The sequence below is a fragment of the Narcine bancroftii genome, chromosome 3 (assembly GCF_036971445.1).
Source record: "Narcine bancroftii isolate sNarBan1 chromosome 3, sNarBan1.hap1, whole genome shotgun sequence".
In the NCBI taxonomy this organism is placed as follows: domain Eukaryota; kingdom Metazoa; phylum Chordata; class Chondrichthyes; order Torpediniformes; family Narcinidae; genus Narcine; species Narcine bancroftii.
The window spans coordinates 104013918-104028118 of NC_091471.1; the positions used below are offsets into that span (position 1 = coordinate 104013918).

A 14201-nucleotide genomic window follows, 5' to 3' on the forward strand; every position below is an offset into this window, starting at 1 on the left:
TAAAAACTTGGCTGTGCATTAACACCACTCTTTCCTGAGCCAATGTTGTAGAAATTGACAAAAGCAATTGTGTGAAACCTGCTTAAAACCAAGCCCTTTGGCAATTTAAAATACAAGTCAACTTCACAAAAATGGACACTGAAATAGCTATGCCCTCCAAAATATGATCACTTTGATGGATGTGTTTTCTTAGTGTGGGCAAAGACTTAAACAAAGTGTCTCACTTACATTACAACTCAACTTTAGCCATTTATCCACAGAATTTTGTCTGTACAAAGCACCATTCAGGTTACAACACGCCTTTTCTCATGAGCATTGGGCTGAAAATTTCATCCAGTTGAAACTTACAACATGGCTCCAGTGATCATCAACAGATCACAAGTCTCCTTGCTAATACATAGCACCTTTTAGAATAAAAATTAATAGATTAATTAAAAAATATAGGGTGACAAATAATATGAACTTTTTCACCAAGGCCAACATCTTAGTATTGGAATATTATTGCAAATTGTTACAAATTACAATAAATCTCCTCACATCCTCACTCAACAAAAGTAAAAAGGTGGTGTAATTTGAAATTGTCACTGAAGGTGGTCACAACTAAACAAGATGGTTTTTTTGGGTGTTGAAAATAAATCGGAGTAAACAGGGCTATGAATTTGCTTTGACTGTAGATCTGTTCATCATGATACTGGAATTGTGGAATACTTCTGAAATACAAAATTTACCATGGCTATATCGGATTGTACAAAACAGCCTTTCACAAATACTCTTAATCATTCTCAAGTCTTAACAATGTCAATTATTTATTTTTCCCTACCAATGGTGTGAGATTTTTCTTTGGCATTTTTTGGGATTGTTCAGACTTCTGTTATGTCTTGAATAACAGTGTCATTTGTTCACTAGCATCAAAACAATGGATGTAGTCATGGAAAAACTGATTGTACATGTATGTAAAAACTGATGTTTAATGTCAATAAAGTGCAACTCCATGATCTCCACCAACTTGTGCTGATTTATGGTAGAGAACTGGATTTTATATTTCTATGAACAGCCTGCAAAAGTCCTCTTGTTCCAGGAACAGTAAGTGGAGTGAGTTTCAGACTGTAATTAATTCAATAGCAACCATCTTTCCAGCTTTCGTCTCTAATGCTGCCATAAGTCTTCGGAACTGGCAATGATCTATAAATTATTGAACAGGAAGAAAGTGAACGTATTTGATAATACATACTTGCATTTTAGTTATTACATGTCCAAAAAAAAATCACAAAATTACAACTTTTGATTTTTACTACAAACACAAGATGTATTAATTAAGCCTTTCCAGCTTGCTCAGTCAATATAATTATGGCTCATCTGACGTTGGTCCCTATTTTCCTGACTGTACCCCTTAACCCAACACTCCTCACCCCAAGAGTCAAAAAGTTTAGATAATACACAATGAAAAGATAGTACTGAGTATTTCTGATCTATTGACCATATTAATTCCTCAATGCTCACTCAGTATGGATAACATCATACTTTTACAAATTTATCACATTAACTACAAATAGCATTTATACTATCCTTTCTCCAAGTTTAAATCCAAATTGTTATCAATTCAGGCATAGTTCAGTTTGCTTGTACAAAGAAATCCAAATAGAGTGATGCTTCCAGAAAAAAACAGGCTCTTCAGCCCAATTTTGCTCAAAATGTTCCAACCATACCAGTCCTACCTGCTTGCATTTGACCCATATCCCTCTGAACCTACTCCATCATGTATCCGTCCAATTTGTTCTTAAACATTGCAATACTACCTGTCTCAATCATTCCTTCAGCATCCAATTCTATACACCCATCACACTAAAAAGTTACCCCTCAGGTATTTATTAAATTCTTCCCCTCAGCTTAAACCCATGTCCTCGGATTACTGATTCCACAAGTCTTGGCAAAAGATTATGTGTGTTCACCCAATCTATTCCTCTCACGATTTTGTATACATCCGAACTCTAATATAAAGCTCTAGCCTGCTCAACTGGTCCTATAGCTCATGCCCCCAGCCCTGGAAACTTCTCTAAACCTGGTCCAGTTTGACATCTTTCCAAAACTGATAACCAAAACTGAACAATACTTCAAATGGGGCATCACCAACATCTTATAAACTGCATCATGACCTCAGAACTTCTGTACAATACTCTTACTAATGAAGGCCAATAAGCAAAATTCATTTTGACCATTTTATCTGCCTGTGATGCTACTTTCAAGGTTCTCTGTACCTGGACTTAGAGATCCCCCTGTTCTACACTTATCAAATCCCTATCATTCACTGTGTAGATTCTACCCAGCTCAGTCCTCTCAAAATGCAATATCTCACATTTCTTTGCATTAAATTCCATCAACCACTCCTCTGCCCACTTGCCCATCCAATCAAGATCTTGCTGCAATCTTTGGCAACCATCTTCATCATCTACAAAAATCTACATTTCATTGTTATGTGCAAACATGCTAATCATGCCATGCAGTTTTCATTTAAATTATTGACATTGATGACAAACAGCAATGGGCCCAGCACTGAACCCTGTAGCAGACCACTGCTCACAAACTTCCTGCCTGAAAAGCAACCTCTGCTTTTCCCCCCTCTATCCACGAAGCTAATTTTCTATCTATTCTGCTAGCTCACCTTGGATCCCATATGATCCAACTTTCCAGAGCAGCCTACCATGCAGAACCTTATTAAATGCTCGATAAATCCATAAATACAGCATCGATACCACTTCTCTCATCAACCTTATTGATCACTTCTTCAAAAAACTCAATCAGATTTGTCAATATTGAATAAATTTACAACTGAATAGAACAAGGGCAGTACATGTATTTCTTAATCAATTTGCACCAATTTGGGGATCTTTATGTTAGTTTTCAAAAGAATAGAACTAGCCCAACAAAAAAAAAAATGGTCTTGCTGCAGATTGAACTCATCACCATTGTAAGCTTCTCTGGACAACAGAGATATAGAACTTCTGTGAATTCCAAAGTATTAAACTAATTTGTTTGGAATCTAATGGCAGCATTTTAAAAGATTTTGAATTAAAAAAAAAAGTTACACATTACAATACCACAAATTCACCTTCCAGTTTGCTTTTGAGCAATTCATTAATTTGTACAAAGCTGTCTATGCTGTGCAAGGAGAAGGAAACCTTGCAACTCCACTCCAGAGGAAAGTTTAGTCAATTTCCATTTTCACAAAGCAACTATCTATTGCTGGCAGCTGAAGCACAGACTGCAGTATACAACGAAGAGTGCCTATCCAGCTCATTGTATCAGGACACCCAAAACAGGTGCCATTTTTTCTATTGATGCAAGGGACACATGTTTTTAAATGGACAGAATAGAAAGCCATGATAATAACAAAATCTATTTTTCAAGGTATAGGTTTTTCATTTGTCCTTGGAATACATAATACTGTTTCCCCAAAATAACCTCTAGATTCCCAGAAATCTTACAGCAATCATTGCTAATTCTTAATCTCCCTCATTTAGGCTGATTCAAGTAAATTTGAGATTTTGCTATTATGCTTTTACCTTCTAACAGGCTGTGCAAGCTTACTCCGAGGCACTGGTAGTCCTCCTCCAGCAGAGGCACTAGGTCGTGGCAAACCGCTTCGAATACTCACACCTTGACCTTTATTAGAAGGGGTGCCACCTCCCACTTGGTGATTTGGTGAACCAAGAGACTGTGTAGAAGGCCCAGTTGCAGTACTATTATGACTGGTTGTAGAGCCTGCAGAGACAGGTGCTGGATTGACCATTGCTTTCAGTGGTTGTCGAAGAGTTAAAGGTGATGGTGTGCTAGGAAATCTGAGCTTACATGGAGAAGGTACTGCAAAACAAAAAAAATTAATTTGAATAGACATTTCTTGTGAACTTTACAATTGTTTCAATACGAGTATTTTTGTAATTTAACATTAGCTCTCAAAGTTTGAAGCCTACATAACAAAATCCACGAATTACAGGCTCAACAGGTAAAAATAATAGAATGAATGTGGTTTGCTGGTTACTGACAATATCTTAAAACTGAAATAAAAAAATTAATGATGATACCATTGGGTTAGATTTCTCAATAGTAATGTCAAACAAATGTCTCAAATATTTAATCTATTTGTGAAACTTTAAGTGTCTAGCATTATATTTGTTGAAAACCTCCTAACTTCACAATTACAATAATATCTGAAACTACTGTGGATCCCATTATGCCTAAAGCACAATTAAAAAAAAAGTGAGGGGTATATATCAAGATAATTATGCACAAAAATTGACATAGTGGATCAGACATTTATGCCATTTGATGCACTCTTGCAACTTCCTTTGCCATTTAAGAACCCTTGTATAGGAATGCCCCTTTCTTCTCTATTAAATGGCTTTGTGGCCAAGTTTGCAGATGATACTAAGATACATGGAGGGCAGAAAGGATTTTAACAGTTGGTAAAGTAGTCAAAGAAGTGGCACATGGAATACGACAAAGTGTATGGTCATGTACTTTGGTCGAAGGAATACAGGTATGGAATATTTTCTGAATGGGGAGAGAATTCATAAATCAGAGGTCCCAAGGTTAACTTGCAGGTTGAGCCAGTAGTAAGGATGAGTCTTTATGGGATGCTGATTAGATTACATTTGGAGTATGAAGGACCCATGTCTAAGGAGGATGTATTGGTGTTGGAGAATGTCTAGAGGAGGTTTATCAGAATGATCCCAGGGATGAAGGGAGAGTTTGATGGCACAAGCTTAGAAGGACAAGGGTGGTGGGGGGGATCTCATTGAAACCTAACAAATATTGAAAGGCTTAGGTAGCATGGACATACAGATGCTTCCAATAGTGGGAGAGTCCAGGTCTGTAAGACAACCTCAGAATAAAACAATGCTCCTTTAGAATAGAGATGGAGGGGAACTTCTTCAGCCAGAAGATGAATCTGTGGGATTTGTTGGCAGTGGAGGCCACCTCATTTGGTAGCTTTAAAGCTGAGGCTAATAGGCTTTTTGATAGCAAGCGAATCAAAAAGGTTAATGGTAAAAACGAAGGAGGTTAAGAGAAAAATAAAATCAGCCATGGAGCAGTCATGATGGGCTGAACAGCCCAATTCTGTTCCTATGTCTTGTATCTTGTTAATAGATGTCAAAAATTATACTAATTCTCAAACCATCTGTAGTTACTGGAAATTTTTTTGTAAAAGCAACTTGGCCTGTACCTCACATTTTTAAATAACAGAGTTTAATTTCCTTGGCTGTTGAAGAAAGTTAGCCTAACTTTGAGTCTTGTTCCACATCAACTTTTATCAAATAACAGATATTACCTCACCAGTTCTTGTCTAACACAAGCATAGGTTTTCAGGCATTATTGATCATGTGAAACTATATCAATTCCTATCATCAAACTCATTCCTAGAAGTTTTGAATGGGCAGGAGACAGAGGGGTTTTCTGAGCATCAGTGTGTACACAAGGATTGAAAATGAGACTTTTTAAATCTAAAGGACACAAGCATGACCATCTTGTTCTCCAAGGCAGACCTTGATGAAATGTTCTGAGGGCATGGAGAGATTGTTGTGCAAGCTGTTTTGTATTACCACTGCAACACACTGGAATGGATAAAAGAAAAAGTCTGCTTTCACACCCCTTTGATAAACACCAGAGCACAGTAGCCCTGAAAGTTTTTCTAGAATCCTCTGCACTATAACACTCCCCAGAATTCTTCCATTTACTTTGTAGATCCTACCAGTGTTAGACTTCTCAAAATGCAGCACCTCACATTACCCTGAATTGAATCTCATCAACCTTTCCTCTGCCCAAACAATGAAGATCTTGCTGTAATCTTTACCATCCACAATACCAGACAATTTAGTGTCAACTGCAAACTTGTAAATTATGCCGTGTAGTTAAACAGGAAAGTGGAGCAACCCAGCGCCCGAGCGTGCCGGAGCAACCCAGCGCCCGAGCGTGCCGGAGCAACCCAGCGCCCGAGCGTGCCGGAGCAACCCAGCGCCCGAGCGTGCCGGAGCAACCCAGCGCCCGAGCGTGCCGGAGCAACCCAGCGCCCGAGCGTGCCGGAGCAACCCAGCGCCCGAGCGTGCCGGAGCAACCCAGCGCCCGAGCGTGCCGGAGCAACCCAGCGCCCGAGCGTGCCGGAGCAACCCAGCGCCCGAGCGTGCCGGAGCAACCCAGCGCCCGAGCGTGCCGGAGCAACCCAGCGCCCGAGCGTGCCGGAGCAACCCAGCGCCCGAGCGTGCCGGAGCAACCCAGCGCCCGAGCGTGCCGGAGCAACCCAGCGCCCGAGCGTGCCGGAGCAACCCAGCGCCCGAGCGTGCCGGAGCAACCCAGCGCCCGAGCGTGCCGGAGCAACCCAGCGCCCGAGCGTGCCGGAGCAACCCAGCGCCCGAGCGTGCCGGAGCAACCCAGCGCCCGAGCGTGCCGGAGCAACCCAGCGCCCGAGCGTGCCGGAGCAACCCAGCGCCCGAGCGTGCCGGAGCAACCCAGCGCCCGAGCGTGCCGGAGCAACCCAGCGCCCGAGCGTGCCGGAGCAACCCAGCGCCCGAGCGTGCCGGAGCAACCCAGCGCCCGAGCGTGCCGGAGCAACCCAGCGCCCGAGCGTGCCGGAGCAACCCAGCGCCCGAGCGTGCCGGAGCAACCCAGCGCCCGAGCGTGCCGGAGCAACCCAGCGCCCGAGCGTGCCGGAGCAACCCAGCGCCCGAGCGTGCCGGAGCAACCCAGCGCCCGAGCGTGCCGGAGCAACCCAGCGCCCGAGCGTGCCGGAGCAACCCAGCGCCCGAGCGTGCCGGAGCAACCCAGCGCCCGAGCGTGCCGGAGCAACCCAGCGCCCGAGCGTGCCGGAGCAACCCAGCGCCCGAGCGTGCCGGAGCAACCCAGCGCCCGAGCGTGCCGGAGCAACCCAGCGCCCGAGCGTGCCGGAGCAACCCAGCGCCCGAGCGTGCCGGAGCAACCCAGCGCCCGAGCGTGCCGGAGCAACCCAGCGCCCGAGCGTGCCGGAGCAACCCAGCGCCCGAGCGTGCCGGAGCAACCCAGCGCCCGAGCGTGCCGGAGCAACCCAGCGCCCGAGCGTGCCGGAGCAACCCAGCGCCCGAGCGTGCCGGAGCAACCCAGCGCCCGAGCGTGCCGGAGCAACCCAGCGCCCGAGCGTGCCGGAGCAACCCAGCGCCCGAGCGTGCCGGAGCAACCCAGCGCCCGAGCGTGCCGGAGCAACCCAGCGCCCGAGCGTGCCGGAGCAACCCAGCGCCCGAGCGTGCCGGAGCAACCCAGCGCCCGAGCGTGCCGGAGCAACCCAGCGCCCGAGCGTGCCGGAGCAACCCAGCGCCCGAGCGTGCCGGAGCAACCCAGCGCCCGAGCGTGCCGGAGCAACCCAGCGCCCGAGCGTGCCGGAGCAACCCAGCGCCCGAGCGTGCCGGAGCAACCCAGCGCCCGAGCGTGCCGGAGCAACCCAGCGCCCGAGCGTGCCGGAGCAACCCAGCGCCCGAGCGTGCCGGAGCAACCCAGCGCCCGAGCGTGCCGGAGCAACCCAGCGCCCGAGCGTGCCGGAGCAACCCAGCGCCCGAGCGTGCCGGAGCAACCCAGCGCCCGAGCGTGCCGGAGCAACCCAGCGCCCGAGCGTGCCGGAGCAACCCAGCGCCCGAGCGTGCCGGAGCAACCCAGCGCCCGAGCGTGCCGGAGCAACCCAGCGCCCGAGCGTGCCGGAGCAACCCAGCGCCCGAGCGTGCCGGAGCAACCCAGCGCCCGAGCGTGCCGGAGCAACCCAGCGCCCGAGCGTGCCGGAGCAACCCAGCGCCCGAGCGTGCCGGAGCAACCCAGCGCCCGAGCGTGCCGGAGCAACCCAGCGCCCGAGCGTGCCGGAGCAACCCAGCGCCCGAGCGTGCCGGAGCAACCCAGCGCCCGAGCGTGCCGGAGCAACCCAGCGCCCGAGCGTGCCGGAGCAACCCAGCGCCCGAGCGTGCCGGAGCAACCCAGCGCCCGAGCGTGCCGGAGCAACCCAGCGCCCGAGCGTGCCGGAGCAACCCAGCGCCCGAGCGTGCCGGAGCAACCCAGCGCCCGAGCGTGCCGGAGCAACCCAGCGCCCGAGCGTGCCGGAGCAACCCAGCGCCCGAGCGTGCCGGAGCAACCCAGCGCCCGAGCGTGCCGGAGCAACCCAGCGCCCGAGCGTGCCGGAGAAACTCAGCCTTTCTCGTCACAGACACCATCTGCAAGCTAACCCTTTGGGAATCCTGCACTAGGACTACCACACCCCTTTGAACCTCTGCTTTCTGAATTTATCCCCATTTAGAAAATATTCTATGCTTTTTTTCTTCTACCAAAGTGCATGACCTTACTCTTCACTGTGCTTTATTCCATCTGCCACTTTTACCCATTCTCCCAACATATTCAGTCTCTGGCGGCTCCTCGCTTCCTCAACACAAACCATCAGTTCTTAGTTTCAAATCTTCTTGGAGTTTGCTGTGCATAAACTGCAACACAATGGTGACTACAGTTTCTTACATACAGTACTTCAACATCTCAAGGTCTCTTGCGACATGTGTTAATGTCATTTTGCAGTTTTGTCTTCCTCAGTGGTAACTTTACCCTCAAGACTCTTTCATTTATACATTTTTCTGGTTCCCAAGTTCATTTTTACTTGAATACAGGTATTAATCTCAATAGAGGACCACTTATTTTCTGCCAAGACAGAAAATCATCTTTACCCCATGTATTCTTTTGTAGCCAATTACTATTCATTCTGTTTCTGATCCTTTTGCTAATTTTCAAAGTTTACCAATTATAGGACACATTTTTGAAGGCCCTTTGAAACCCCTGTATAAATGTGTTGTTTTAAAAAATCTTTAGACTATTAATGCACACTTACTCGCTGAAGCTTGTTGTTGAATACGGGGTACTCCCCCATTTGGCACTTGTAAATTTGAATCATAACTTCTACTGTTTTTAACAGATTCTGCTGACTGGATGTTTGATGTCCTGGATAGATTTGGAAGACTGCGTCTCAACTTTTCTAGAAAAGAAGTGTTCATGGTATCAGTCTTTACAAGTCTACACAAAAGAATTTTCTTAGATAGAGTTCCAGTCAATACTATGCAATCTCAAATGAAACCTCAAAAATTAGTAAAAGGGAGGAGTCACGTGATGGAGTAGTGGCCGGTAGGGGAACTCCAGCCCTCTCCAGAAAAGTTAAAAAAAGATAGAGGAAAAGCAAAGGCACAAACTTAAAAACCAAAACAAAGTGAAAGTAAAAGTGTGGAGAAAATGGCAGCGAAGAAAGAAAAACCAAAAACAACGGGAAGAAAAGAAGAAGGAAAGACGTCGGAAGAAGAAGGTGAAGGCCTTACCTGTACGAAGAGGCCCGCCGCGGAGAGAGAAGCCCGCTCCCGCAGGTCAGTGGAAGTCCCGGGCTCGGGACTACAAAAATGGCTCGCAGAGCCGAGTAAAACTGCGCAACCGCAGATGAAAAAAACACTGACGGGAGGGGGGAACAGCTGCGGAGTCAATCTCCACAGCTGAGAGAGACACCTGCAGCACAGCAGCAGGTGCAGAACACAGACAATAACGACAACAAGAAAGAAGAGGGTAAAAAGAAGACAAGGAAACAACAGATGGTCAATCCAGAGGAAGAACAGAAAGAAGTGGAAGAAGAGGAGAAAGGCAAGACAATGGATGTATCTTTTTTTAAAGAATATATGGAATCAGTGAAAAAATGGCAATTACAAGAATTTAATGAGATAAAAAGAAGACTTAAGAATGCAGAAGAAAAAATGAATAAAATGGAAATGGCCATATCAGAGTTAGGAAAAAGAGTGGGAAAATATGGAAAAACGAGAAACAATTGTAGATATGGAAGTAGAAGACTTAAAAGAGAAATTAGAAGAATCTAATAAAAAAGTTAAAGAGACACAGGAGCTGTTAGCTCAGAAGATAGATATAATAGAAAACTATAATAGAAGAAATAATATAAAGATAGTGGGCTTTAAGGAAGTTGAAGGCGGCAAGAATATGAGAGAATTTATAAAAGATTGGATCCCCAGGGTCCTGGGAAGACCAGAATTACAGGAAGAAATGGAAATAGAGAGGGCACATAGAACTTTAGCCCTGAAACCACAACCGCAGCAAAAACCAAGATCCATTTTAGTAAAATTCTTAAGATATACAACAAGAGAAAATATATTGGAGAAAGCAATGAAGAAAGTAAGAGAGGACAAAAAGCCACTGGAATATAAAGGTCAAAAAAATTTTTTCTATCCAGACATAAGTTTTGAACTCCTGAAGAAGAGGAAGGAGTTCAATACAGCGAAAACGATCTTATGGAAAAAAGGATACAAGTTTATGTTAAGGTACCCAGCGGTACTTAAAATAGTTATTCCAGGGCAACAAAACAGACTATTCTCGGATCCAGAGGAAGCAAGGAAATTTGCAGAACAACTACAAAACAAGCAGAGAGATGAAGACATGTAATAAGAGTAAAAATGACAACGATCTATATGTATGTGGGTAAAGAGGTATATGTGTGTATATATATATATATATATATATATATATATATAGTGTGCATACATGAATGTATCCGTATTTAGAGGAAAATATATATAGACAAGAATTAATAAGGGAGGGAAATGGAATAGAGGGAATAAGGAGGGAATTAAAAGAGTGACCTTTGTTACATATGAAAATTGAAATCTTTTCTGGGGGGGCTGGGTGGGGAAGGAGTTACGGTCACTGCAAAATCAGCTGACGTTTGCGAGTGAATTCGCAAATCCAAATGGAGAGGGGAGATGTGGTTGTCCGACAAGGGATAAAGGGCAACTCAGGAGGGGGAGAGGAGAATGGGGTTAAAGAAGTTTTAAATAGGAGAATAAGGAAAATGTTTGATGTTTTAGAAATGTTGTCTTATAAAGTGTTCAAAACAAGAAAGCAGAAATGGATAAGAAGGAAAGGAGATGATGGAGAAACGGAAAGGGAAGATAAACAAAGTATAAAATGGCTACGCTGAACTATATGACTTTAAATATTAACGGAATACATAACCAAATTAAAAGGAAGAAACTGCTAAATTTACTGAAAAAAGAAAAAATTGATATAGCATTTGTGCAAGAAACACATTTAACTGAATTGGAGCACAAGAAATTAAAGAGAGATTGGGTAGGACACGTAACAGCAGCGTCGTATAATTCAAAAGCAAGAGGAGTAGCTATATTAATTAGTAAAAATGTGCCAATTAAAATAGAAGAGGAAATAATAGATCCAGCAGGGAGATATGTAATGATAAAATGTCAGATATATTCGGAGTTTTGGAATCTACTCAATGTATATTCACCTAACGAAGAAGATCAAAAGTTTATGCAAGTTATTTTTTTGAAGATAGCAGATACGCAAGGGAACATATTAATAGGAGGGGATTTCAACCTGAATTTGGATTCAAATATGGACAAAACTGGGAAAAAAATTAACAGAATGAACAAAGTAACCAAATTTATAATTAAATCGATGGAAGAAATGCAACTTTTGGATATATGGAGGAAACAACACCCAAATGAAAAGGAATATTCATATTACTTGGCTAGACATAAAACATACTCAAGAATAGACCTATTTTTGTTATCAGCTCGTATGCAAGATAGAGTAAGAAAAACAGAATATAAAGCTAGAATATTATCGGACCATTCACCCTTAATATTGACCATAAAGTTAGAGGACATCCCTCCAAGAATGTATAGATGGAGATTAAACTCCATGCTACTCAAAAGGCAGGATTTTAGAGAATTAATTGAAAGACAAATTAAAATGTATTTTGAAATAAATACAGAATCAGTGAAAGATAAGTTTATACTATGGGATGCAATGAAAGCGTTCATTAGAGGGCAAATAATAAGTTATGTAACCAAGATGAAGAAGGACTATAATCAGGAAACAGAGCAGTTGGAAAGGGAAATAGTAAATATAGAAAAATAATTAGCAATGAAGGAAGATACAACTAAAAGAAGAGAATTGGCAGATAAAAAAAAAAATATGAAACACTACAAACATACAAGGTAGAAAAGAATATAATGAAGACAAAACAGAAATATTATGAACTAGGGGAAAAAACGCACAAAATTCTAGCATGGCAGCTTAAGACAGAACAAGCTAAGAAAATGGTATTGGCATCAAGGAAAAAAGACAAACAAATCACATATAATCCAAAGGAGATCAAGGAAAACTTTAGAGAATTCTATGAACAATTATACCAAACTGAAAACGAAGGGAAAGAAGGGAAAATAGATGAATTTCTAACTAAAATTGAACTACCAAAATTACAAATAGAGGAACAAAATAAATTAACAGAACCATTTGAAATAGTAGAAATACAAGAGATAATAAAAAAATTACCAAATAATAAAACACCAGGAGAGGATGGATTCCCAATAGAATTCTACAAAACATTTAAAGATTTATTAATTCCTCCCCTCCTGGAAGTAATCAACCAGATTGATAAAACACAAAGCTTACCAGATTCATGTAAAACAGCAATAATTACAGTAATACTAAAGCAAAGGAAAGATCCACTCGCACCAGCATCATATAGACCAATATCATTACTTAACACAGATTATAAGATAATAGCTAAACTATTAGCAAACAGATTAGCAGAGTATGTACCGAAAATGGTAAATCTAGACCAAACTGGATTTATTAAAAAAAGACGCACAACAGACGATATTTGTAAATTTATTAACTTAATTCATGCAGTAGAAGGAAATAAAGCACCTGCAGTAGCAGTTGCTTTAGACGCAGAGAAGGCCTTTGACAGAGTAGAATGGAATTATTTATTCAAAGTATTGCAAAAATTCAGTTTACCAGAGAAGTATATTAATTGGATTAAAGCATTATATAAGGGGCCATTGGCGAAAGTGACAGTAAATGGATATATATCAAAGCAATTTAACTTAAGCAGGTCAACACGGCAGGGATGCCCACTATCACCCTTATTGTTCGCGTTAGCTATAGAACCACTAGCAGAATTGATAAGAACAGAAAATAATATAAAAGGGATAAAAATAAAAGACAAGGAAGATAAAATCAGTTTATTTGCGGAAGATATTATAGTATACTTAACAGAACCAGAACTATCAATAAAAGAATTATATAAGAAATTGAAGGAATATGGAGAAGTGTCGGGTTAAAAGATTATCGTAAATAAAAGTGAAGCAATGCCAATGAATAATGCGGATTTTTCAAAATTTAAGAAGGAATCACCATTCAGATGGCAAATGCAAGCAATAAGATACCTAGGTATACAAATAAATAAAAATCTCGGCCAACTATATAAACTCAATTATTATCCACTAATGAAAAAATTACAGGACGATTTAGAGCATTGGAAAGATTTACCACTAACACTAATAGGAAGGATAAACTGTATTAAAATGAACATTTTCCCAAGGATATTATACCTATTTCAGGCATTGCCAATACACTTGACAGAGAAATTCTTCAAGGAGTTAAAGAAAATAATAAGGGCATTTTTATGGAAAGGGGGGAAAACAGAGGATAGCACTAGATAAATTAACAGAATGGTATAAACAAGGAGGTTTACAACTGCCAAACTTTAAAAATTAAGATACCTATCAGATTTTTATCAAACAAGGGAAAAGCCAGATTGAACTAGATTAGAATTAGATAAAATAGGGGAAAAGATACCTGAACACATATTATATAAATGGGATGAAAAATTGGTACAACATAGAAGTTCTCCAGTATTACATTATCTACTCAATATTTGGAAAAAGATTCATGTAGAAAGGAATAAAACAAATTATCAATTACCAAAACTAATATTGACGCAAAATAAGTTACTCCCTTTTACAATAGATAACCTTTCCTTTAGAGAATGGGAGAAAAAAGGGATCAAAAGAATAGAAAATTGTTTTTTCAGGAAATAGATTATTATCCTTTGAACAAATGAAAGATAAATACAATACAACTCAAGATACAGTGCTGGCATATTACCAATTGAGATCCTACTTGAAGGACAAATTAGGAAGCAGTCTGAGTTTACCAGAGGGAAGTAACTTTGAATATGTGATTACAGATACAATGATAATCAAAAGATTTATAACAAATATGTATATTAAACTGCAAAAAAAGGAGAATGAAGAAACAAATGGTAAAACTAAACAAAAATAGGAACAAGATTTAAATATAAA

General features: G+C 42.2%; 1 protein-coding gene across 1 annotated transcript in view; it reads right to left on the minus strand.

The window, feature by feature from the left end:
- Window positions 1-787: 787 nt before the first annotated feature.
- The window catches only part of slain2 (SLAIN motif family, member 2), a 43584-nt gene continuing 30170 nt past the window's right edge, over window positions 788-14201 (minus strand). The window contains exons 6-8 of the mRNA XM_069924698.1: window positions 8876-9019; window positions 3561-3858; window positions 788-1182 (exon numbers count right to left, since the gene is read on the minus strand). Coding sequence (XP_069780799.1) covers window positions 1116-1182; window positions 3561-3858; window positions 8876-9019 — 509 coding nt within the window. The 3' untranslated portion in view covers window positions 788-1115. The remainder of the gene's footprint in view (window positions 1183-3560; window positions 3859-8875; window positions 9020-14201) is intronic.